The sequence below is a fragment of the Hyperolius riggenbachi genome, chromosome 1 (assembly GCF_040937935.1).
Source record: "Hyperolius riggenbachi isolate aHypRig1 chromosome 1, aHypRig1.pri, whole genome shotgun sequence".
Classification (NCBI taxonomy): Eukaryota; Metazoa; Chordata; class Amphibia; order Anura; family Hyperoliidae; genus Hyperolius; species Hyperolius riggenbachi.
In genome coordinates this window covers 239,741,982-239,767,327 of record NC_090646.1, presented here as the reverse complement: position 1 = coordinate 239,767,327, position 25,346 = coordinate 239,741,982, and the positions used below count along the sequence as shown (strand labels likewise).

General features: G+C 45.9%; 1 protein-coding gene across 1 annotated transcript in view; it reads right to left on the bottom strand.

Annotated features, from left to right (window-relative positions):
* The window catches only part of LOC137504061 (alcohol dehydrogenase 1-like), a 53,729-nt gene extending 53,199 nt beyond the window's left edge, over positions 1-530 (bottom strand). Inside the window, exon 1 of the mRNA XM_068231995.1 lies at positions 452-530. Coding sequence (XP_068088096.1) covers positions 452-469 — 18 coding nt within the window. The 5' untranslated portion in view covers positions 470-530. The remainder of the gene's footprint in view (positions 1-451) is intronic.
* Positions 531-25,346: the final 24,816 nt, after the last annotated feature.

Genomic DNA, 25,346 nt, shown 5'->3' with positions numbered 1-25,346 from the left:
CGTTTCCACATCAGATCTGAAAACGCTGCCGAACCGCTCTGGTGTGCACTAGGCCTTACTGAAGTAAAATGAAGGAACACAGTTGTGATTTCTGAGGTGTATGATATTAGGCTTTTCTCTGTCACATGGCTGCAACAAGCACATATCACAAGCTCGTTTACTATATTGACATTATCAGAACTGGTTTACATGTTCTCAGCCAGTAGTATTAAAAGCAGAGAGAGATATAAACAATCAAATATTTTCTCTAAAATCAATAAAAGCTTTCATAATTCTTCACTAGGCATCAGCTTTCAACTAACAGACTTTTGCAAATTATTGTGTTGTAAATAATTATGTTATAATGCTTTCTCTCTTCTATCCCTACAGTCTGCTGTCTGCAAAGTCATTGTTTTAAGGACAGCGTAAATATGCACAATTATTTTAAAACAATTGATTTAAATAATCTTACTTTTCCTGCAGTTCCCATTTTGATAGTGTAGTTTCCACACGAAGTGTCTTTTGTAGAGAAGATGCCAAATACTTTCACAGCTTAAATACAAGGCAGCAGTAGAATGGTCACTCCCAGCCTCTGTCAATGATTGATAAAACTGGGAACCCTGTCATCAAGTCCTTGTTTTCCTGCAACAACCAATCACATTTGAGTGCAACAGAACAACAAACAAAAAGGGTAGGGTAAAGCAGCAATTCTGGTTTTTAATATAATTACTGTGTGTACGCCTGATTGCCGTATAGGGTTGTTGAAACCCCATACTTGTTATGTAATGCTTGTGCTGTTTCTGAGGCACAAATGTGTTTCTGTAAAACATTGGGCTCTATTCACAATGAGTTACTGCATGAGGTAATTTACGTAGTGATAAAGACCGACCAAAATATCTCAATTTTGAAATTCACAATTTTTTTCCTCCCTAAATTGCCTCATGCTGTAAAAGTGTGATAATTGGGCTCTATTCATAAAACATTTGCGGGAAAAAAAAAAAAAAAAAAAAAAAAAAAAAAAAAAATCTTGGATGGAAAACACTGCATCGGTATTTTAGACTTTTGTGTGCTAATTCATAAAAAGTTTACACTTGCGATAAAAGATCGGGGAATTCCCGTACTAAACTAGCGGTGCTGCCTGAGTTGATACATTTTCACCTAAAAAAAGTTACCGCACATGGTTTTGTGAATAGAGCCCATTAGGTCCTTTCACACTGCATCATTGGGCTCTATTCACAATCAGGCATGCGGTAAGGGCCCGTTTCCACTATCGCGAATCCGCATGCGTTGCCCGCATGCAGATTCGCACAGCCAATACAAGTGGATGGGCCTGTTTCCACTTGTCAGTTTTGCTGTGCGCTTTTCTGTGCAGGATTTTTCTGCATGGCACAGCCCTCAGAATTCGCCTGCGTGTGGAATGCAGGCGAATCGCACGCAATGTATTTAATAGGGAAATCGCGTTTCCCCATGCGTTTTTTTGCCGCGAATTCGCATGCGATTTCGCATAGGTACCCATGTTAATTCACACAGGCAGTGACATGGTTAAAATCGCATCAACCTAACCTATGCGAAATCGCGGCAAAAACGCATGCGGAATCGCACCCGCACGCGATTTGCCTGCGGTGATTCGTCGGCGATTCCGCAACGCTATAGTGGAAACGGTACCCTAAAGAATTTGGTACTTATCCGTTAGCCGGGCGCATCCGGCAGGTGGCGCTAATTGCTATTCCCCTCCAGGCCGACATGGATAGTAGGGAAATATGTAACTCTGGTGGAGTTTTGTCGCCACCTGCCGGATGCGCCCGGCTAACGGATAAGTACCAAGGATTTATTACCGCTAAATTACCGCCAGCGGAAATCTCCGCATTTTTTCCACATTCACTAACATTTTCGCATGTTTTTCGGATGCGGGTATATTGCGGAAAAAAAGTGTGGTAACAGTTGTAAACTGGCATTAAATTTTTATACTTTTGTGTAACTGATTATGACAATAAAGCTCATTTGTATATTTTCTGGTAATACCTTGTGTGTTGCAGTCTTTGGGCTGGTGCACACCAAAACCCGCTAGCAGATCCGCAAAATGCTAGCAGATTTTTAAACGCTTTTTTTTATTTTTATGAGGCGTTTTGCTAGCGTTTTGCGGATTGCTGCTGCGGTTTTCAGTATAGTAGATTTCATATATTGTTACAGTAAAGCTGTTACTGAACAGCTTCTGTAACAAAAACGCCTGCAAAACCGCTCTGAAGTGCCGTTTTTCAGAGCGGTTTGCGTTTTTCCTATACTTAACATTGAGGCAGAAACGCATCCGAAATCCAAAAAAATGCCTCACCCAGGCATTTTTCGTTTCTGCAAAACGCCTGCCGCTCTGGTGTGCACCACCCCATTGAGATACATTGACCAAGCAGATCCGCAGCCGCAAGCGGATCTGAAAACGCCCAAAAAGCCGCTCGGTGTGCACCAGCCCATAATGGGGATCTTGCTTTTGTTGGATATTGCCTAGGTGTCTGGGGATCCTTCTTCTGCACACACCTGTTTAATTACAGGACTTGATGAGCTTAATTACTCTTATACTGGTGCTGGCCCCCTTTTTGTGTTGTTCCATCTAAAATTTTGTGAATGACAACATGGTCTTATTCTGGTTGCAAATTTCTCACAAGTAGTTTACCGCATGCGGAAAATTGTGAATTGAGCCCAATGGGCTCTATTCTCAAAGACCAAACTTTTCCGCAAAATTTTACCGCTATATTTCCGCCAGCGGTAAACTCCGCATTTTTTTCAGCATTCTCTAACATTTTCCGCATGCGGAAAAAAAGATGCGGAAACAGCCATTATTCATGCGGGAATCATGCCGTAAAAAGGTCGCATGAAAAAGTGTTTAAAAAAAAAAAAAAGTTAAGTCCAGCAAGCACAGCGCCTCCAGTCAAAGTCAATGGGATGCAGAATATATCACCTACTACTTGTAGGTGATTTAAAAAAAAAGAAAAAAAAAAAAATTGGTTAACGGCGAAATGATGCGCCTGAACATTTTTGAGAATTGATCTTTTATTGCGGAAAATACCGACTTTTAATCCCGCACTTTTACCACACTTTTTCCGCATGCGGAAAAAACATGCGGAACATTGAGAATTTCAATGTGGCGGTGTTTTGGTCGGTAACTTCCCACATGCACTTCACCGCATGCGGGAAGTCTTTGAGAATAGAGCCCAATGTGTTGCAGAGTAATTCTGCATATCTACTTACTGCCAATACAAGTGTATGGGCTTGTTCACATTTTTGCATTGCAAAGGATTGCTTTATTTTAACTTGCAGCATGCAGGCTTTGTATTAACGTGTGTGTGTGTGTGTGTGTGTGTGTGTGTGTGTGTGTGTGTGTGTGTGTGTGTGTGTGTGTGTGTGTGTGTGTGTGTGTGTGTGTGTGTGTGTGTGTGTGTGTGTGTGTGTGTGTGTGTGTGTGTGTGTGTGTGTGTGTGTGTGTGTGTGTGTGTGTGTGTGTGTGTGTGTGTGTGTGTGTGTGTGTGTGTGTGTGTGTGTGTGTGTGTGTGTGTGTGTGTGTGTGTGTGTGTGTGTGTGTGTGTGTGTGTGTGTGTGTGTGTGTGTGTGTGTGTGTGTGTGTGTGTGTGTGTGTGTGTGTTGCAAGCCTCAAAGAGTTTGCTTTAGGCTGGAAACACAATAGGCTGTGCGTGAAAGGTTGCGTTTTGCTGCTTTTGCGTTTGTGCATTTTTTTTTCCCACCTAAAGAAATGTGTTTTGAGTGTGTTTGCGTTTCGCACATGCATTTTGCTTGCCTTTTACTGTGTTTGCATTTTGCATGTATGATTCGCAAGTGCGGTTTTGTGTGTGTTTCTGATATGCATTTTGACATTTTTTTGGGAATGTGGCCCATATAAGCACACATTTTGGATGTCCTCTCTGGCTCATCACTAGGAAGTCAACAGGAAGCAGAAATAGATCAAACTTGGTTTTTAAACAAACCCATAAAAAAAAAAAAACAATAAAACCCCACACCTCTGTGCCACCATTGACATACATTATGTGCATTTTAGATGTGTTTTGGAAAAATATGCAGCAAGTTCTGCATTTCAAAAACGCACAATTTAGAAAGCAAACAAATGTGTTTTTTCATGTGGCCAATGGCCTACATTATGTGCATTAACACTAGCTAGAGATGGTTCAAACCTCAGATTTTGGGTCCAGGGACCGCGGATGCCAACTTCAGGGGCGCCTCTAGCCATTTTGTCACTCCAGGTGAGAAAACCTGTGGCGCCTCCGACCCCCTCTCCCCCTACCGTGGCACCCCCCCTCCATGAAAATAATCATAATGCCCCAGTGTTTCAGGAGGAGGCACAAAGGGGGGCAGAAGGAGGCACAGTGGGGGACAAAAGCAGGGATGAGCAGAAACTATGCCAGTACGAATTTACGCATCGTAGTTCGCATCTACGCATCGTAGTTAGTAGGTGAAGTTTCAAAACTACGCTTATGAATTTACGCATAGCGAAGTACCGCTACCCGTAGCTTACGCCCACTATGCATAGTTATCATGTGTATTGCGTAGTGAAATGCGTTACTCGCGTCTAATTTTTCACGTGCGATTGCATGCTTAGAAATGCACGCGTTGTAAAGGGGAATGTACGAATAGAAGAGTTCCCGGTATAAGCATTTAAAGAGGAATTAATGAGTAAAATTTTCTGCATGCGGGAATACGCATCTTCATACACTACGCTTCGCACTACGCGTAATTGCGTATTTTAACGCGTAGTCTACGAAATGCATACGAAGCAAATATTTTATTTAGAAGACGTAGTTTGGTGAAGCGTAATTGTGTAAAAAAACGCGTAGTTCCAGCGTAGCGAAGTTGACTGACTACGACCATTCCTGGACAAAAGGAGGCACAGGAGGAAATAAGGAGGCACAGGGGGACTGAAGGAGGCACACAGGAGACAGGAGGAGGCACAATGAGGGGTAGAAAAAAAGCACAAAGGGGCCAGAAGGAGGCACAGGTAGACAGTAGGAGGCACAAAGGGGAACAGAAGGATGCACAAAGGGGGACAGAAGGAGCAACAAAAGGATGACAGAAGAAGGCAGGGGGTGTAAGGAGGCACAGGGAGACAGAAGGAGGCAGAGGGGGACAGACAGAGCCACAGGGAGACAGAATACGGCACAAAGGGGCACAGAAAGAGGCACAGGGGGACAGAGGAAGGTGCAGGGGACAGAGGTGCCACATGGGGACTGAAGAGGCACATGGAGACAGAATGAGGCACACAGGGAGACAGAATGAGGCAGAGTGGAACTGAAGGAGGAATAGGGGGGCAGAGGTAGCACATGGGGACAAAGAAAGGCACAAGGGGACATAAGGAGGCATAGGGGGACAGAAGGAGGCAGAGGTGGCACAGGAGGACTGAAGGAGGCACAAAAGGAGACAGGAGGCATAAAGGGAGACAGAAGGACAAACAGGGGGTCAGACATGGCAAAGGGGACTGAAGGAAGCACAAGGAGACAGAAGGAGGCACAAGGAGGCACAAGGAGGCACAGGGGGGGGGGGATGTACAAGGCACAGAGGGACACAGTGGCAGCTGCCTGCAACTTACGCTAAGCAGATGCATTAGAAGCAAGTGATAGAACACCTGTGGGGGCGGGGATTAGTCAGGGGCGTGGCTTCATCCAGGGGGCATGGCTTAATCCAGCAACATGGCGCCCCCCAGGACCAATGGCATTCCAGGCAATGGCCTGTACTGCCTATGCCTAGAGGCTCCCCTGCCAACTTCCATAAAAGTTTGCTGAACCTGCATAGACTTCAGTGGGCAGCGCTGAGAGGAGAGCCTGAGGTGAGGTGAGGTAGAGGGGGGGGGGGGGGGGTTGGGGGTGGATGAACTTCATTTGCAGCTCCTTATGCAGTTCAGTTAGGAGGAAGGGGGGGGGGGGTGAAAGGGAGCTTCCTGCACGTTGGTGCCCCCTGCTGGCCATATAGCCTTTGTCTATATGCAACTGAAGCCCTCTCCAACAATTGGCTGAATTGCTCAGTAGAGTTGGGCCGAACCTCCGATTTTAGGTTCGCGAACCGGGTTCGCGAACTTCCGCGAAACGTTCGGTTCGCGGAAAAGTTCGCGAACCGCAATAGACTTCAATGGGGAGGCGAACTTTGGGGAAAAAAAAAATTCTGCTGGCCACAAAAGTGATGGAAAAGATGTTTCAAGGGGTCTAACACCTGGTGGGGGGCATGGCGGAGTGGGATACACGCCAAAAGTCCCCGGGAAAAATCTGGATTTGACGCAAAGCAGCGTTTTAAGGGCAGAAATCACATTGAATGCTAAATGACAGGCCTAAAGTGAAAGGCGGGTTCACTGAACAGTACAGGTATACAGTGGCAGGTTCACTGAACAGAACAGGTATGCAGTGGCGGGTTCACTGAACAGAACAGGTATGCAGTGGCGGGTTCACTGAACAGAACAGGTATGCAGTGGCGGGTTCACTGAACAGGTATGCAGTGGCGGGTTCACAGAACAGGTATGCAGTGGTGGGTTCACAGAACAGGTATGCAGTGTTGGGTTCACTGAACAGGTATGCAGTGTTGGGTTCACTCAACAGGTATGCAGTGGTGGGTTCACTCAACAGGTATGCAGTGGTGGGTTCACTGAACAGGTATGCAGTGGTGGGTTCACAGTACAGGTATGCAGTGGTGGGTTCACAGAACAGGTATGCAGTGGTGGGTTCACTGAACAGGTATGCAGTGGTGGGTTCACTGAACAGGTATGCAGTGGTGGGTTCACTGAACAGGTATGCAGTGGTGGGTTCACAGAACAGGTATGCAGTGTTGGGTTCACTGAACAGGTATGCAGTGGTGGGTTCACAGAACAGGTATGCAGCCAGGAACAAGCTAAGCCTAACTAATCTTTCCCTATGAGAGACAGTCTGCAGCAGCTCGCCCTACTCTCACTAATGCAGGCACACGAGTGACCGTAATGGCCGCCGCTGCCTGCCTTATATAAGGGGGGTGGGGCTCCAGGGGCTAGTGTAGCCTAATTGGCTACACTGGGCCTGCTGACTGTGATGTAGAGGGTCAAAGTTGACCCTCCATGGTGCATTATGGGGCGAACCGAACTTCCGCAAACGTTCGCCTGCGGGACGCGAACCACGGAAGTTCGCATGGAACCGTTCGCAGGCGAACCGTTCGGCCCAACTCTATTGCTCAGCCTCTGCTTAATTAAGTACTGCAGACTAGGTGTAATGTATTTGCACTTCTTATTGGCTGACGGGCAGTCTGCAGACTATATATAAGTAGCAGAGTGCTATTAGGGAATGAGCATTTCTTTTGTGTGTAATTAGCAGATGAGCCTAGAAAATTGAACATTTTCACAATATTCAAATGGTCTGAGATTTAGGGTTCTCATAAGCTGTAAGCCATGACCATCAAAATTATCACAAATAAAGGGAGGCCCGGATTTAACTCACAGGAGCCTATAGGCACAGATGTCCTGGCACCCTAGACTTCGCCCTCCTAAACCTACAAACACCTGCTGAACTGCACCACAGATGTGCTGGCTGGCCTAGCTTCCACTTCTCCCTTACTTTCCCTACTAGTCATAGGTAGCTACAGACACCCCTTAGTATAAGGTAGCCTAAGGAAACCTCAGTATTAAGAATCTAGTGGTGCCCCCGACTGGAGGGAGATCTCATCAGTGGGATGCCGAGAGCTGGGTGAGTACCTCTCATTTATGCTCTGCTCGGGACTCTGCAAAGGGAAGGAGGTAAGGAGGCACTACGGTAGGGGAGTGAGCCGCCTTTCCATCATCAGGCGCCTGTAGGCACATGCCTGAATAAAGGCTTGAAATATCTTGCTTTACATCATGCCATGGCCTCAATTCACAATTCACTAATCATTACCACATTCAGTAATGGAGAAAACAGCTGATTTTACCGAACACCTTCAAAAATTCCATTTCACTAAACCTATTACCGCACAGAAAATGAGAATTACCGACTAGTGAGGTAAATTATCGACTTGTGCGGTAAATGGCCCAGGAAATGTCAAGAAATTGCAATTCACAAAGATTTATGCATTTGTTAAATCAAACAAAAGTGTTCAGTATTTTTCTCCAGCTCTTAGCAGCCAATTAACTGACTTACTCTATGCGGTAACTTAGACAGCCAGTATTCAGAGCTGGAAAAAGTATTCACCCTCCTTGGCTTTGTACCTACATTCCAACCTGTCCTTTTAATGTTTTTCTTATTTTATGTGATGGATCTGCACAAAAGTCTAAAGGTGCATACACACATCAGACTATAATCTTTGGAAACTGAAAGATCAAAGACCAATCTTACCACCCTTCATGTAGTATGAGAGCCATACCTTCACAGTCTTTTCTATGGAGCTGAACTCCCCATCAGACAGAAATCTTTGCAAGATGCTGCACACACAGATGCTGTACAGACACAAAAGATCAGTATCTGCAAAAGATCTGTTCCTGCCAAAAATCCGTTTCTGCAAATTGTAATGATAGTCTATGAGATCTGCAGATCATCATACACACAATTTAACTGACATTCATCTGCAGATCAAGCAATCATCTGCAGATCTGAAAATCCATCCTGGTGGATCTGATCTGCAGATGAATGTCAGTTAAATCATGTGTGTATGATGATCTGCAGATCTCATAGACTATCATTGCAATTTGCAGGAACGGATTTTTGGCAGGAACAGATCTTTTGCAGATACTGATCTTTTGTGTCTGTACAGCATCTTTGTGCGCAGCATCTTGCAAAGATTTTTTTCTGATGTGGAGTTCAACTCCATAGAAAAGACTGTGTAGAGTATGGCTCTCATACTACATGAAGGGTGGTAAGATTGGTCTGTGATCTTTCAGTTTCCAAAGACTATAGTCTGATGTGTGTATGAGCCGTAAGTTGGTGAAGAGAAATGAGAAAAATATATATATATATATATATATATAACTTCCCCTCAGACTTAACTAATGCAGCCTGATTGGCTGAAGCCTCTTTCCCTCCTGTTTTCCCCAGTGCTGGTCGTAATGAAAAAATCTACGCTTAAGGATCATTACGCGTAATTTTACGCTATTACGCATTACGCAATTACGGTTACGGCATAGGAAATTATCTACGGTACATCACTGTAATTACGCGTAAACTTACGCAGTTACGCGTAAGGATACTGTAATGTAGGCGCTTACACTACGATGTTACGCATAGTGCTGTAATACCCATTAATGCGTATTTTTTTACGCATACGGACGATATGTACGCAATAGCCGTCAATGTGACAGTTATTGCGTACATATCATTCGTATGCGTCAAAACGTACGCTTATACTGAAGGGCGGGAGAAGATACTATTGGTTGCTTAGGATGTTGACTGATTGGCTACTCTTAGAAAAGGGGAGTTTTTACGTTAGTAATTACGCGTAAAATTACGCGTAAGTGTTCGTAAAATTACGCATACCTAGCAATTACGGTAGACAGTGTAATTACGATACCACTCTACTGCTTACACGTAAATAATTACGCGTAAGACCGTAATTTACGCGTAGCGCTTACGCGTAAATTTACATTGATATACGATGCGTAATTTCGGCCCAGCACTGGTTTTCCCCTCCCTCACCTCTGTTCCTCTCTGATTGGCCAAAATTTCTCAGGCTGAAATAATGCACTTTCTATAGTGAAGGGCGGGCAAATCAGGCAAAGGAGACTAAGGGCGGATATTACATCACGATTGGCTTCAAAATAGCCACAGTAAATATGGAAAACTGTCTAGAAAAGGATTCTCTACTTTTCCTTTATAACATTCACAGGAATCATAACGTGGACAGTGCAATACATATGTTATGTATGTAGAGCAAGTATTTATCTACTTTGTTTTTTTTCCTGAAATAGTATGGCTGACAGCTCCTCTTTATGGAAAACAGCAGCAACAAGAGAAAAAAAAGACCTTGTGGCTGGGTTCACATATGACATAGCATGAAAGGTTGCGTTTTTTGGCATGTGCGTTGCGTTTTTGTTGTAACAACATTTTTGATGCAATTTGCAGCATTTTTACGCGCTTGCGGTTTGCTAATTAAAAACGCATATGCAAAACTAAAATGCCTCACTAAACTCTTTTCAGCAATCTCGCATATAAAAACACTGAAAACGCATGGAAAACTCATACCATTGCATTCCCATTGACTTTCATTATGTGCGTTTTGGCAGCCATCCTGCATATTATGCAACAGAACCAGTGTTTTGCAAAACGCATACTGTAAAACCATTATGCGGTTTTTACATGTGTTTTTCCTGCGGCCCATAGACTTTTATTAGCGGCAAAAACGCAGCATTTCCCGCTACGTTAGTGTTTCTGCCATGTGTGCACCAGGCCTGTAGCTTTCAAGAAAAGTTATTATAAGATCCCTGGCAAATGTAGCTATGATTTGGGCATTAAGAGGTTGAGGTTAGGTTTGCAGTAGGACATTGTGTTGTAAAGTTGATATGCAATATTACAACGCAACACAACAAAAAAGTGGTAATGCAGATTTAACGCTACGTTACTGTTGCATTAAGCAAGTACAGGAAAGCATACAATCAATGAAAAGTATGCTTTACTGTGCCTGGTTACATGTGCGTTTAGAGGTAATGCATTGCAGCAGTGCGCTTCCATAATGCTACACGTGACAATGCAAATCTAACAGCACTCTGTGAATGTCACATATATATATATGCCCCTGGGCAGGAGCTGAAGTCTTGCATGGCATAGATATACTGCCGTAGACGGCATGAGTGTTAAATATGCTTTTTTCCTATCGTAGCTTTAAAATCAATTTTCCACTATTGCCACTATTCTTCTTAACCTCTTGACGACCAGCTAATGCCGATTGGCGTAAACTGGTCGTCTGCGGGTTACCATGGCTTTCCATGTCAGTTCACGGAGGGTGTCTCCGTGAACAGCCGAAGAGCCGCCGATCGCGGCTCGCCGGCAAAATGTAAACAGGCGGGTAAGAAATCCCCGCTGTTTACATCATACGGCGCTGCTGCGCAGCGGCGCCGTAAGGCAGATCGGCGATCCCCGGCCTCTGATCGCCAGGCCGGGGATCGCCGGCATATGATAGGCTGAAGCCTATCCTTCAATGCGCAGGACGGAAATCCGTCCTGCGCAGCTCACAGGGGGAGGGAGAGGGAGGGAGCGGGAGAGACGGCGGAGAACGCTGCGGAGGGGGGCTTTGAAGAGCCCCCCCCGCTAAGCAACTGCAGCCGGCGGCGATCAGACCCCCCCCCCCCCCCCAGCAGGACATCCCCACTCCTGATCGGTGCTGTGGGCTGTAGAGCCCACGCAGCACCGATCAGTGAAAAATCCCCTGGTCGGCAAGTGGTTAACATACACTGCAAATTTTGAGATTCTAGCATGTATGGTGACTTTGCAATTAACCTCTTAAGTTGTCAGCCATTGAAATTTCTTGAAAAAAAAAATGCAAAAAGTTTTCAGTACCTCTATACCCATTTCACCTGGGTGGTGTACATCTGGTGGCCCTTTTTTTTATTTTTTTTAAAGGCCACCCACCAGATTTAACCATAATCCACCCCCCTCGGGACACTACCCACAGGTGTGGGGGTAGTTACCCCACCTCTCCTGGGTACCAGAGGTGGGGATGAACCCCCTGTTCATGGTATAGACGGCGGAGACTTTACTTTCCCTCTCTTCCAGACCTCCCTCCCCATATTTATTATTGATTCATAAATATCAGGGTGCCCAACCCCACTCACTCCGGGCTCTAATTTCTGGCTATACCAGCTTAAATCTGTGACAAGAAACTTTGGAGGCGGGAAAAACTTGCAAAAACATGTTAATATTATGCATACTTCAGAAATCTAAAAACAATGGTGCACAAGCCAGCCTGGGGCCCCGGGAACTCTCACTGCCCGGGGCCCCAGAACCAGCATGTAACACCATATGTGAGCGCAGTTAAGCCCTGGAGCTGCCACCCCCAAGAGCCTGTCCCCAACTGCTCTGAAACTTACCAAACACACAAAGGGAAACACTCACTCCCAAACAGTTTTCTGCTGCTTTATAAAGCCTGCAGGCTGCTTATAAGCCAATAAGAAGTTCACACACACGTTACACCTAGTCTGCAGTGATCAATTAAGCAGAGGCTGAGCAATTCAGCCAGTCGTTGGAGAGGGCTTCAGTTGCATATAGACAATGGGTATATGACCAGCAGGGGGCACCAGCGTGCAGGATATTCCCTCTCATCTGCCCCTCTCCTAACTGGGAGTGAGTATTTCCCTTTGTGTGTTTGGTACTTCAGAAATCTGTCATTTAAATGCATGTAGCAATCAGTATTCCTAGAATAACTGTAAGATTTTCAAAAAGTTATTTTTGAACAATTTTAATTGTGTCTTAAGACTCTTAAGTTCTTCCTACTATCTTCCTTGACATACCTAGCACATTTGGTAATTAAGGGCTGTTTCACAGTGCGACTTTAAAGTTGCACGTTATAAAATACTTTAACGCAGAGTAACGCATAGCAATGCAAAGTCTGTGCGACATTCACAGTGCACACGTTGCGTTGTGTGTAACGTGTAGCGTTATTAAAAAGTGCTGCATGCTGTGCGTTTAGCAATGAATCTGCTGCATTACTGTGTTGCGCATGCTCAGTAATATTTTTTTTCCTTTTTGTAAATGTTCCGCATGCGCCGTTTTCGTTCCATAGTAAATACATTTTCTAACGTGCGACTTTAACGTCGCACTGTGAAACTGTATATGCGTTGCGTTAGGGCCGCTTGTGCGATCTTAACGTTGCATCAAACACAACGTCCTACTGTGTAAGTAGCCTAAAGGACAACTGAAGTGAAAAGTGAAAACAATATAGTGCTGACATATTTTTTTCCCTTTAAACAATACCAGTTGCCTGGCAGACCTGCTGATCTATTTGGCTGCAGTAGTGTCTGAATAACACAAGAAACAAGCATGCAACTAATCTTGTCAGATCTGACAATGTCAGAAACACCTACCGTATTTTTCGGAATATAAGACGCACTTTTTCTTCCCCAAAACTGGGGGGAAAAAGTGAGTGCGTCTTACATTCCAAATGTACGGTAAAAAGTAATGCAGAGTGCACAGGGAAGCAGTTACTCATCCAACCGCCGCTAGTTCACCATCTGCTCTGGCGATTCCCTCCTGCATGAAGTCCGCTTCCTCCAGGCAACGCTCGTTTGGCATCTGCCCCGGCGATCCCCTTCTGTATAATTTCGGCCCCCTCCAGGCAACTGCCCCGGCGATCCCCTCCTCCATGAAGTCCGCTTCCTCCAGGCAGCTCTCGTTTGCCATCTGCCCCGGCGATGCCCCTCTGTATAAAGTCAGCCCCCTCCAAGCAACTGCCGCGGCGATCCCCTACTGCATGAAGCCAGCCCCCTCCATGAAGTTGACCCAGCGATCCTCTTCTGCATAAAGTCAGCTCACTCTTGCTGCGCTTCTCTGCGGCATACTTCAAAGTGACCTGCGGTGATAGCGAGAATTGCCCAATAGCAGAGGACGCCGTATACAGGAAGTGACATCACTGGTTACTTCCTGTATACCGTGGCCACTGCAATTGGTCGATATCACCGCGGGTCACTTTGAACTGTGCCGCTGAGAAGTACTGCGAGAGGGAGCCGACTTTATGCAGAAGAGGATCGCCGGGTCTGGTTCCTGGAGGGGGCTGGCTTCATGCAGGAGGGGAACAGATGGCAAACGAGCGCTGCCCGGAAGAGGCGAACTTCATGCCGGAGGGGATCGCTAGGGCAGATGGCAAATGAGCGCTGCCTGGATGAAGCAGATTTCATGCAGGAGAAGAGCGCCCGGGGCAAATGGTAAATGAGCGGCGGCTGGTGAAGGGAGGGGTATTAACTATAGAGGGGGGAAGGCAAAGGCTACCTACAAGTGGGGTGAGGGGCAAAGGCTACCTATAGGTGTGGTGGGTAAAGGCTACCTATACAATGGAGAAAGGCAAAAGCTACCTATACAGCGGGGGAGGGGTAAAGGCTATGGATACAGTGGGGGATAGGCAAAGGCTACCTATACTAGGGGAAAGACTAGCTATACTGGTGCTAATGCTACCTAAACTAGGGGAGGGGCAATGGTTCCCTGAGTGTAGTGTAACTGTGGGCAGCAGGGAGAAGTTTAGTGTAGCTTTGAGACAGTTAGGGGGAAAAATGTCCATAAGACGCTCCTGGACCTTGGATTCACCAGGTTTTAGTTTTTTGTTTTTTCCCCTGATTTTTACCCTTTAAACCTAGGTGCGTCTTATAGCCCGGAGCGTCTTATATCTTGAAAAATACGGTAATCTGCTGCATGCTTATTCAGGGTTTATGGCTAAAAGTATTAGAGGTAGAGGGTCAGCAGGACAGCCAGGCAACTGGTATTAAAAGGAAATAAATGTCAGCCTCCTTATCACTCTCACCTTGGGTTCACTTCAAAATGAAATAAATATGGCAGCCTCCTTAACACTCGTTACAGTTGTCCTTTAACCACTTGAGGACCCACCCTTTACCCCCCCTTAAGGACCAGCGCTGTTTGTTTGGATCTGTGCTGGGTGGGCTCTGCAGCCCCCAGCACAGATCCGCGGCCACACAGAGCGATCAGATCGCCCCCCTTTTTTCCCCCCTATGGGGATGATGTGCAGGGGGGGTCTGATCGCTCCTACTTGCAGGCATTTTGCGGGGGGGGCACCTCAAAGCCCCCCCCCGCGGCGACATTCTCCCCCCTCCCTCTCCTACCTGCTCCCCCGGGAGATCTGGGCTGCACAGGACGCTATCCGTCCTGTGCAGCCAGTGACAGGCTGTCTTCTGTCACATGGCGGCGATCCCCGGCCGCTGATTGGCCGGGGATCGCCGATCTGCCTTACGGCGCTGCTGCGCAGCAGCGCCGTACAAATGTAAACAAAGCGGATTATTTCCGCTTGTGTTTACATTTAGCTTGCGAGCCGCCATCGGCGGCCCGCAGGCTATTCACGGAGCCCCCCGCCGTGATTTGACAGGAAGCAGCCGCTCGCACGAGCGGCTGCTTCCTGATTAATCAGCCTGCAGCTGGCGACGCAGTACTGCGTCGCTGGTCCTGCAGCTGCCACTTTGCCGACGCACGGTATAAGCGTGCGGTCGGCAAGTGGTTAAAGCATGTAAGGCAGCTTTGCTATTAAAGGATACCCAAAGTGACGTGTGACATAATGAGATAGACATGTATATGTACAATGCCAGGCACACTAATAACTATGCTGTGTTCCTTTTTTTTCTTTCTCTGCCTGAAAGAGTTAAATATCAGGTATGTAACTGGCTGACTCAGTCCTGACTCAGACAGGAAGTGACTACAGTGTGACCCTCACTGATAAGAAATTCCAACTATAAAACACTTTCCTAGCAGAAAATGGTTTCTAAGAGCAAGAAAGAGTTTAAAAAGGGGAATTTCTCATCAGTGAGGGTAAAAAAAAAAGGAACACAGCATAGTTATTTGTGTGCTAGGCACTGTACATACACATGTCTATCTCATCATGTCACATGTCACTTCGGGTATCCTTAAGGCTGCTTTCACAGTGGGACGTTAAAGTCCCACGTTACAGCAGCCTCTAACGCAACCCAGCTCACAGTAATGAAAAATCAATGTGCTGTTCACAGTGCCCACGTTGCGTTACATTGTAACGCTACACGTAGAAAGAAAGTGCAGCATGCTGTGCGTTATACTGGGCTTTAGCTGCGTTAGACTGCTTGCACATGCTCAGTGACTAGCCACATGGCTAATTAATATTCACTGCACTGTGGTGAAGTAACCTGGACTCGTAGTGTTGTCCAGATCATGAATGAATCGTTCATTTGATCCGGATCTTATATGTGGGTCGAATCATCCGGATCATCACAATAAATGATTTGGTTCACAGTGGATGTCTGTGTGGAAGAAACAAGAACATACAGAATGTACAGTGCAGGGAAAGTCGTGTCCTGCTAGTCATTTCACCCCCAGTTTGCTTCCCTAGTAAAATGATTCAAATGATTCGGTTCAAAGACCCAGATCTTTTCAATGATCCAATTCGAATCACCCGAATCCTTGAAAAGATCTGGACTTTTCCATCACTATCCTGGTGCAGGTGTTCTATCGGTATAGATAGAACGAAAACAGCGCACCAAGAGCCGCATAACGCGGCTCAATCTGACGTCCAACTTCAACACCACCATGCGTTGCATTAGGGGCACGTTATGCGACCTTAACGTCCCCTAAAACGTAACGTCCAAGTGTGAAAGAGGCCTTAAAGATGAAATATGGGGTGATATCCTTCAAAGGCAATATTGCTAAAATTTGTCAGAAATCTGCTGGAAACCTTGTGGAAATAGGCTGACAAATATGCATAAAAGTCAAGTAAGCAAAATTAGCCTGATTCACTGCAAGATTGAATTTTAAATTTTTACCTCTTATCCCTAACGTTCACTTGCAAATTAACAGTGCTCCCACTGCAAGCTATGGTACTGTTTAATTTGGGATTTAAGACCACAAGTTCCCAAATGATTCCTGCTTGGCCATCTACTGATCCCCTGGCTTAACACCAAGACAGCCTGTTTTTCAGTTATCTGCCATCCCTGAACCTCAGCTTCATTCCAGACTTCACTTCAGTGTCTACCTGAACTACTCCACATTGCAACAGCTCCTGTTCTCCTTGGCTACCAGTGGGCCAATCCACGGGGTTGTGATCTGATGGGTCATGACCACCAGGCAGCCAAATTGTCCATTGCCCACTACGGGTAGCAGCCCATAATCCCTTGTGGTGTGATTTGGCAAACACTCATTGCAACTTAGACTCCATGCCTTGAGAGAGCACATTAATACCACCTATGACTGGGTCAACAGGACCTGTTTTGATTCTCAACATGACAGAGAGAAAATTTTAAAAGCCATACTGGGTAGGTGCATGACACTGGTCTTATCCTACTGATGCTTGCTGCAATTTCTTGAATTTGTCGACTACTTTCTTAGTCTACCATTTGTACTTTGTAATGGGCCTCTCACAGCCTGGGGTTTTTTTCTCCCTTGACCTAGTTTGGAGCCGCACTGCTTGCTGTGATTTAACTGCAAATTATCATCACTGCTGCTATGCTCCTGACCTAGTGATGCCAGCCAAGGTCTGTTGCTGTCCTCTCTTGCTTCAGATGAAGACAAGCCCAACCTAAGATCAACATAAGTAGCAACTACTGCTGGATTGTTGTTGCAGGTATGGAATATCCTGGGTTGTTTATTGGAACCTTTTTCAGTAGATGTTGTGATTGGGTGGTTGAGGTGGAAGTGGTACCTCTTTGCTCTGAAGCACTTTGCTGTCTGCTTTCTGCTACCTTGGTGCTGGTAGAGCTGGACAATGTTGGGTGGCACGCTGGGGTAGTAGATAGCACTGTCACCTTGAAGTGCTGGGTCCCCACTTAGAATCCCTGCCAAGTCACTATCAGCACAAACTTTGTATGTTCTCCCTGTGGCACTCCAGTTTCCTTCCACATCCCAAAAACCTAGAGATATGTTAACTGGCTTCCCCCTAACTTACCCTAGATTCTGATGGACCATGGTAGGGATTAGATTGTGAACCCCACTTAGTGACAAGACTATATACTCTGTAAAGTGCTGCAGGCGATGTCAGCACTATATAAATAGAAATAATAATAATAATAATAATAATGTTACCCACTGAACTGGTGAGTCTGCTTTGTGTGGTTGTATACATCTCCTGGAAGTGGGTACCCCAAATAAATGTAGCACAGTCATTCAGTATGTCGCTGTGTCATCAGTGGCAGCACTTGCTTTGAGGTGGTATTTACAAGCACTGTGAGTTCCACCTCCCTATTTTCGCACTACAGCTGGTGATTTAATTCCTTCTCTGTCTCATAATTGTATTCATAAGTGTTATGTACTTGTTGAGGTAGAAGGGAAAATAGTTGTGGTGGGATAAAGATGTCAATGTGCTTGGCGCAAAGTTTTGAAGTTTTTTCTTTTACCAGAAACCCAGAGTAACAACTTCTTCTGAAAACAGGATGAGATGTAATCCAGCTGGATAAATAACACACAAACAGCCAGTGTACATCTCAAATAAATAAATAGGATGGAGCTGTGAAGGGTCAGGACAAAGTTCATTACCTCATTGTAAACAAGTGTGTGTGTGTCTGGTAAATTCATTGGGCGGATGGAAGAGCGGATGGAAGATCCATCTGCCAGACAGATAAGCATAGGCTTTTTTTCGATGTTGCATTGGGAATTGGTGGTAAGCAGCAAATGTAGTATCTAGGAAACAACTGTACAGAGGTGGAGCTAGAGCTTTCAGCGCCCGGGGACAAAGACTATTAATGCGCTCTCCATGGAGGGACCTGCAGCGCTTAGTGCACCACGCCAAAAAAGGGCCATGGCCAAGCAACAGAATGTGGGTGTGGTAATGGGTGGGGCCAAATATACATGACCTTAGCAGTGACGTAAAAGGTCTCTTTGCTGTAATCTGACAGCATTTCACCAAAAATACATGTAATTTGGCAGAGGTTCCTCCAAAATACAGATAATATGGCAATGGTTCCCCCAAAATAGACATAATCTGGCATCAGTAGTTCCCCCAGCATACATATAATCTGGAAGCTGTTTCCCAAAATACACTTAATCTGGCAGCAGCGGTTCCCTAAAAATACAGTTAATCTGGCAGCAGTCTGGCACCATGCCTATAGGTGTCCGCAGTGGAAGTAACCATGGGTATAGGTGTCCCCAGAATAGGTAGTCAGGTGTATATGTGTCCCCAGAATAGGTAGTCAGGTGTATATGTGTCCCCAGTATATGTAGCCAGTTGTATATGTCCCCAGTATATGTAGCCAGGGGTATAGGTCTCCACAAAATAAGTAGGCAGGTCTATAGTAGTCCCCAGTATAGGTAGCCAGGGGTATAGATGTCCCCAGTATAGGTAGCCAGGGGTATAGATGTTCCCAGTATATGTAGCCAGGGGTATAGATGTCCCCAGTATATGTAGCCAGGGGTATAGATGTCCCCAGTTTATGTAGCCAGGGGTATAGATGTCCCCAGTATATGTAGCCGGGGTATAGATGTCCCCAGTATATGTAGCCGGGGTATAGATGTCCCCAGTATATGTAGCCGGGGTATAGATGTCCCCAATATATGTAGCCGGGGGTATACATGTCCCCAGTATAGGTAGCCAGGGCTATAGGTGTCCCCAGTATAGGTAGCCAGGGCTATAGGTGTCCCCAGTATAGGTAGCCAGGGCTATAGGTGTCCCCAGTATATGTAGCCAGAGGTATAGGTGTCCCCAGTATAGGTAGCCAGGGGTAAAGATGTTCCCAGTATAGGTAGCCAGGGTATAGATGTCCCCAGTATAGGTAGCCAGGGTATAGATGTCCCCAGTATATGTAGCCAGGGTATAGATGTCCCCAGTATAGGTAGCCAGGGTATAGATGTCCCCAGTATAGGTAGCCAGGGGTATAGATGTCCCCAGTATAGGTAGCCAGGGGTATAGATGTCCCCAGTATAGGTAGCCAGGGGTACTGATGTCCCCAGTATAGGTAGCCAGAGGTATAGATGTCCCTAGTATATGTAGCCAGGGGTATAATGTCCCCAGTATATGTAGGCAGGGGTATAGGTGTCCCTAGTATATGTAGCCAGGGGTATAGGTGTCCAGTATATGTAGCCAGGTGTATAGCTGCCCCAATATATGTAACCAGGGGTATATGTAGCCAGGGGTATATGTGCCCAGTATATGTAGCCAGGGGTATAGGCATCCCCAGTATATGTAGCCAGGGGTATAGGTGTCCCCAGTATATGTAGCCAGGGGTATAGGTGTCCCCAGTATATGTAGCCAGGGGTATAGGTGTCCCCAGTATATGTAGCCAGGGGTATAGGTGTCCCCAGTATATGTAGCCAGGGGTAGAGGTGTCCCTAGTATATGTAGCCAGGGATATACAAAACCTACATGGCCCTGTGTGAAAAAGAAATTGCCCCCTGAACCTAATAACTGGTTGGGCCACCCTTAGCAGCAATAACTGCAATCAAGCGTTTGCGATAACTTGCAACTAGTCTTTTTCTGGAGGAATTTTGGCCCACTCATCTTTGCAGAATTGTTGTAATATAGCTTTATTTGAGGGTTTTCTAGCATGAACCGCCTTTTTAAGGTCATGCCACAACATTTCAATAGGATTCAGGTCAGGACTTTGACTAGGCCACTCCAAAGTCTTCATTTTGTTTTTCTTCAGCCATTCAGAGGTGGATTTGCTGGTGTGATTTGGGTCATTGTGCTGCTGCAGCACCTAAGATCGCTTCAGCTTGAGTTGACGAACAGATGGCCGGACATTCTCCTTCAGGATTTTTTGGTAGACAGTAGAATTCATGGTTCCGTTTATCACAGCAAGCCTTCCAGGTCCTGAAGCAGCAAAACATCCCCAGACCATCACACTACCACCACCAAATTTTACTGTTGGTATGATGTTCTTTTGCTGAAATGCTGTGTTACTTCTACGCCAGATGTAACGGGACACGCACCTTCCAAAAAGTTAAACTTTTGTCTCGTCGGTCCACAAGGTATTTTCCCAAAAGTCTTGGCAATCATTGAGATGTTTTTTTAGCAAAATTAAGACGAGCTAATGTTCTTTTTGCTTAAAAGTGGTTTGTGCCTTGGATATCTGCCATGCAGGCCATTTTTGCCCAGTCTCTTTCTTATGGTGGAGTCGTGAACACTGACCTTAATTGAGGCAAGTGAGGCCTGCAGTTCTTTAGATGTTGTCCTGGGGTCTTTTGTGGCCTCTCGGATGAGTTTTCTCTGTGCTCTTGGGGTAATTTTGGTCGGCCGGCCACTCCTGGGAAGGTTCATCACTGTTCCATGTTTTTGCCATCTGTGGAAAATGGCTCTCACTGTGGTTCGCTGAAGTCCCAAAGCTTTAGAAATGGCTTTATAACCTTTACCAGACTGATACATCTCAATTACAGTACTTTTGTTCTCATTTGTTCCTGAATTTCTTTGGATCTTGGCATGATGTCTAGCTTTTGAGGTGCTTTTGGTCTACTTCTCTGTGTCAGCTCCTATTTAAGTGATTTCTTGATTGAAACAGGTGTGGCAGTAATCAGGCCTGGGGGTGACTACAGAAATTGAACTCAGGTGTGATAAACCACAGTTAACTTATTTTTTAACAAGGGGGGCAATCACTTTTTCACACAGGGCCATGTAGATTTTGAGTTTTTTTTTCTCACTAAATAATAAAAACCATCATTTAAAACTGCATTTTGTGTTCAATTATGTTATCTTTGACTAATAGTTAACGGTTTTTGATGAGCAGAAACATTTAAGTGTGACAAACATGCAAAAGAATTAGAAATCAGGAAGGGGGCAAATAGTTTTTCACACCACTGTAGGTGTCCAGTATATGTAGCCAAGTGTATAGCTGTCCCCAATATATGTAACCAGGGGTATATGTAGCCGGGGTATAGGTGTCCCCAGAATATGTAGCCAGGGGTATATGTGCCCAGTATATGTAGCCAGGGGTATAGGTGTCCCCCAGTATATGTAGCCAGGGATATAGGTGCCCCGTATATGTAGCCAGGGGTATAGGTGTCCAGTATATGTAGCCAGGTGTATATGTGCCCAGTATATGTAGTCAGGGGTATATGTGCCCAGTATATGTAGCCAGGTGTATAGGTGCCCAGTATATGTAGTCAGGGGTATATGTGCCCAGTATATGTAGCGAGGGTATAGGTGTCCCCAATATATGTAGCCATGGGTATGTGTGCCCAGTATATGTAGCCAGGTGTATAGATGTCCCCAATATATGTAGCCAGGGGTATATGTGCCCAGTATGTGTAGTCAGGGGTATAGCTGTCCCCATTATATGTAGCCAGGTGTCTCCCCCCCACCCAGCAGGAGGGGCAAGCGCAGATAAGGGGGAGCGGTAGGCACTGCAGCGGGGAAGGAGGGATGATTTCCCCCCCTTCCCTCACATTACAGTTCCCCCTCCCTCGCTCCCCAACCAGATACGATTGGCGAGCCGGCAGAACACTTACTCTATTCCCGACGCTGTAGAGAGATCTGTGCGCCATTACTCTGCTCTAGACTAGACCAGAGTAGCAGCCCACAGATTTCTCTACTCCGCCGGAAATAAAGTAAGTGTTCTGCCGGCCTGCCGCCCGCCGCTCATATCTGGAGGGGGGGGGAGGGAGGGGGAGCCCTAAGGTGAGGGAAGGGGGGCGAGATGTCCCCCCTTCCCCGCTGCAGTGCCTACCGCTCCCCCTTCTCCGCGCTTGCCCCTACCGCTGGCAAATAAATATACAAAAAAAAACCTCACTGTCACGGCTGGGCGCCCCTAGGGACTCAGCACCCGGGGGCACATGACCCCCCCCCTTCCCCACCCCAAGCTACGCCCCTGCAACTGCTTGCTCCTGAGCTCACAGTGGCTGTGGTGTTAATAGTTCTTCCTGGTAGCTAGAATGACACAGGCACAAGCAAATGTTTACTTGGATCCATCACCATTTGAGGCTCTAAAACTCTAGTAACAAGTCCCTTATCTGCAGGTCGAAATAGACAGGTACTGAAGAAGTGGCCTTCAGCTCCACAATGTAGACCCAGGTTCTCCTTCTCCTTAACCTTTCTTCAAAGGTAAGTGCTGTCCACATGACTCCCAACTGCATTGATTCTACTTGGTCACCAGAGGCTGCAGCTGTGGGTGGTGGTGAACTATAACTCCTTAAAGGACAACTGTAAGGAGAGTGATATGGAGGATGCCATAATTATTCCCTTTTCCTTATAGCCATAGAGCCTGAACAAGCATGCAGAAGATCATGTGTTTCTGACACTATTGTCAGATCTGACAAGATTAGCAGCTTGTTTTTTTTCTGGTGTTATTCAGACACTACTGCAGCCAAATAGATCAGCAGGGCAGCCAGGCAACTGGTATTGTGTAACACCTCTGTAATGCTTGAACTGTAAAGAACTCTTATGGACACCAATCAAGTTCTTTTGATAAATATGTGTATTAAATAGTAAGAATAATGTTCAGTAACTAAGCACATGAATAAGCTTCTTTTTTCAGTAAAGACAAATTCCTCTCTATCTAACTAAATGTTGCTGGTAACACCTTACTGAGCACTTCTCCGCACTATACAGTCTCAGTCTATGCTTAAGTTCATCTCAGTGCTCTATTTTAGATATATCTTGAAGTGGTAAGATCAAAGCAGATGTATTCATTTTTCTTCACTTTAACTCAAAAGACAACTCCCATCACTCCATCCTTTCTGGAATAAAGTCTCTGTTTTCCTGTAGTCGATCAAAAATTGTAATCCACAACAAGACAGTATCAAACCAAAAGAACTCCATGTAAACATTCGTCTCTATTAATTCTCTCACAGATTCACATGGCCTTATGTCAGCCGTTTAATGTATTTACTTTTCAGATAGACGATCTTTGAATTTCTTTATAACTTTCTGTGCTGGCTGATCCCTTTATAGATTCAATCAATTGTTGACAACGTGTACTACAGTCTACAGCTCCGGCAGAATGAGTGTAGGTAGGCCTCATATACACATATTTACATTTTATCCAGCTTCTGTACTCAGAGGGACATACAAACTCTCAGTGGCGTTGGCTTGACTTAGGAACAGTTCATACACAATTTGTCAGACATATTTCACCGGCCTTCTTGTGTAAATCTGCTATTGTTTCCTTCAGTGACAGGTTTATATTTTGCTGTATGCTCCATTCTCATATATGCTGTATTGCTGTACACAGTCCATCATCTCTTCAGCTTTGCTATCTGTCTCTCCCTGTCTCTTTCTCCAGGCTCCTGTCAGCTCTATCACTGTGTGATCTCCAGTATTCTCTCTCCTTTCCTTACTGCTTTACTTTTCTTTCTGCCTCATTATCTCTTTCTTTTCCTGTCAGCTGCCACTGCTTCCATCTTCTCTCAGCTTCTCACACAGTGCCTCATACCTCACAGCTTCAGCATCTTCACAGCCATCAAAAAAACTGTGACACCACAGCTCTAGCCGCCTCAGACCAGTTTCCTTAACTGCCACTCTTCACTGAGCATGCTCAAAAACAAGCCAAGTCATCCACAGGCTCTCTGTGCCCTCCCCCTGGGGGCGGGTTCTCTTCCCCTCACAGCTCTGGTTCCACCTCTTCTGCAGCTGGTGACCATTTTGGATCCTGGCTGTCCACTCTCTCTTGCCAGCAGCATTTTCCAGGCTGCAGCTTTTGGCCAGGCACAATTGCCTGTGTGTGTGTGTCTGAGCAGTGACACACACAGGCTACAATTGTTTAAAAGGAAATAAATATGGCAGCCTCCAAATACCTCTCACTACAGTTGTCCTTTAAGGCTACTTGCACACCAAGACGTTGCGTTAGGTGCTACGTTAAGGTCGCATAACGTGCACCTAACACAACGTATGGCGCTGCAAGTGAGGACGGTAGAGTGAGCCGCGTCAGGCGGCTCGATTCCTATTATGTGTCCCAGAGTGGCGCTGATTGGCCAGCAGGACCACGTGATGCGGAGCGAGACACTCCGCATCACGTGGTCCCGCCGGCCAATCAGCGGCCGCCAGTGCAGTGAATATTAAGTAGCCATGTGCGCGGCTACTGTAGCTGGCTCTCCCCGCCTCCTCTCCGCCCCCACTGCGCATGTGCAAACAGTCTAACGCGGCTATAGCCGCTCCAACGCCGTAGCATGCTGCACTTTCCGGAGAACGTGCAGCGTTACATGTAACGCAACGTGGGCTGTGTGAACAGCCCACTTGTGTTACATTGCTGTGCGTTGGGGGAGCGTTACAGGCGCACTAACGTGCGCCTGTAACGTCTTAGTGTGTAAGCAGCCTAAAGTGTCTATTAGAGCTGAGACCTGTTTGCACAGGGTGCTGAGAACTAAAGCTGCCTCCTGCATTTTGTGGCTACAGTATTTTGCCAATGATAAAGCCTTTATCAATGATACCTGTAGCAGGTGAGACCACAATGTAGAAGACATCCTCTCTTGTGACTGGCCACCAAAAATCCCTGGATTAGAACCAAGGGCAGGAGCGCTGGCAGAGCAGTTGGTGTGACGGCAGTGCGCATGACCAAACAGGAATGGCTTCAAAATAGCCACACTAAAAATGGGAAATGTTAAGAAGGATTTTCTCTTTTTTTATTGTAGAGAAATCACTAAAATCAAAATGTGGACAGTGCTATACATATGTAAGTGAGCAAGTATTTATGTATTTATATATTTTTTTTTCTGAGATAGTATGGCTGACAGCTCCTCTTTAACAGCAGTGAGCTACAACTGAGGAGGAGGAGCTCTGCTAATTACCCTCACAACAACAGGTAGTAACAACCAGGAGACTCAGGCTGGTATGAGCGAGCTGCCTGGGGGTAGGGCTGAGAATCAAGC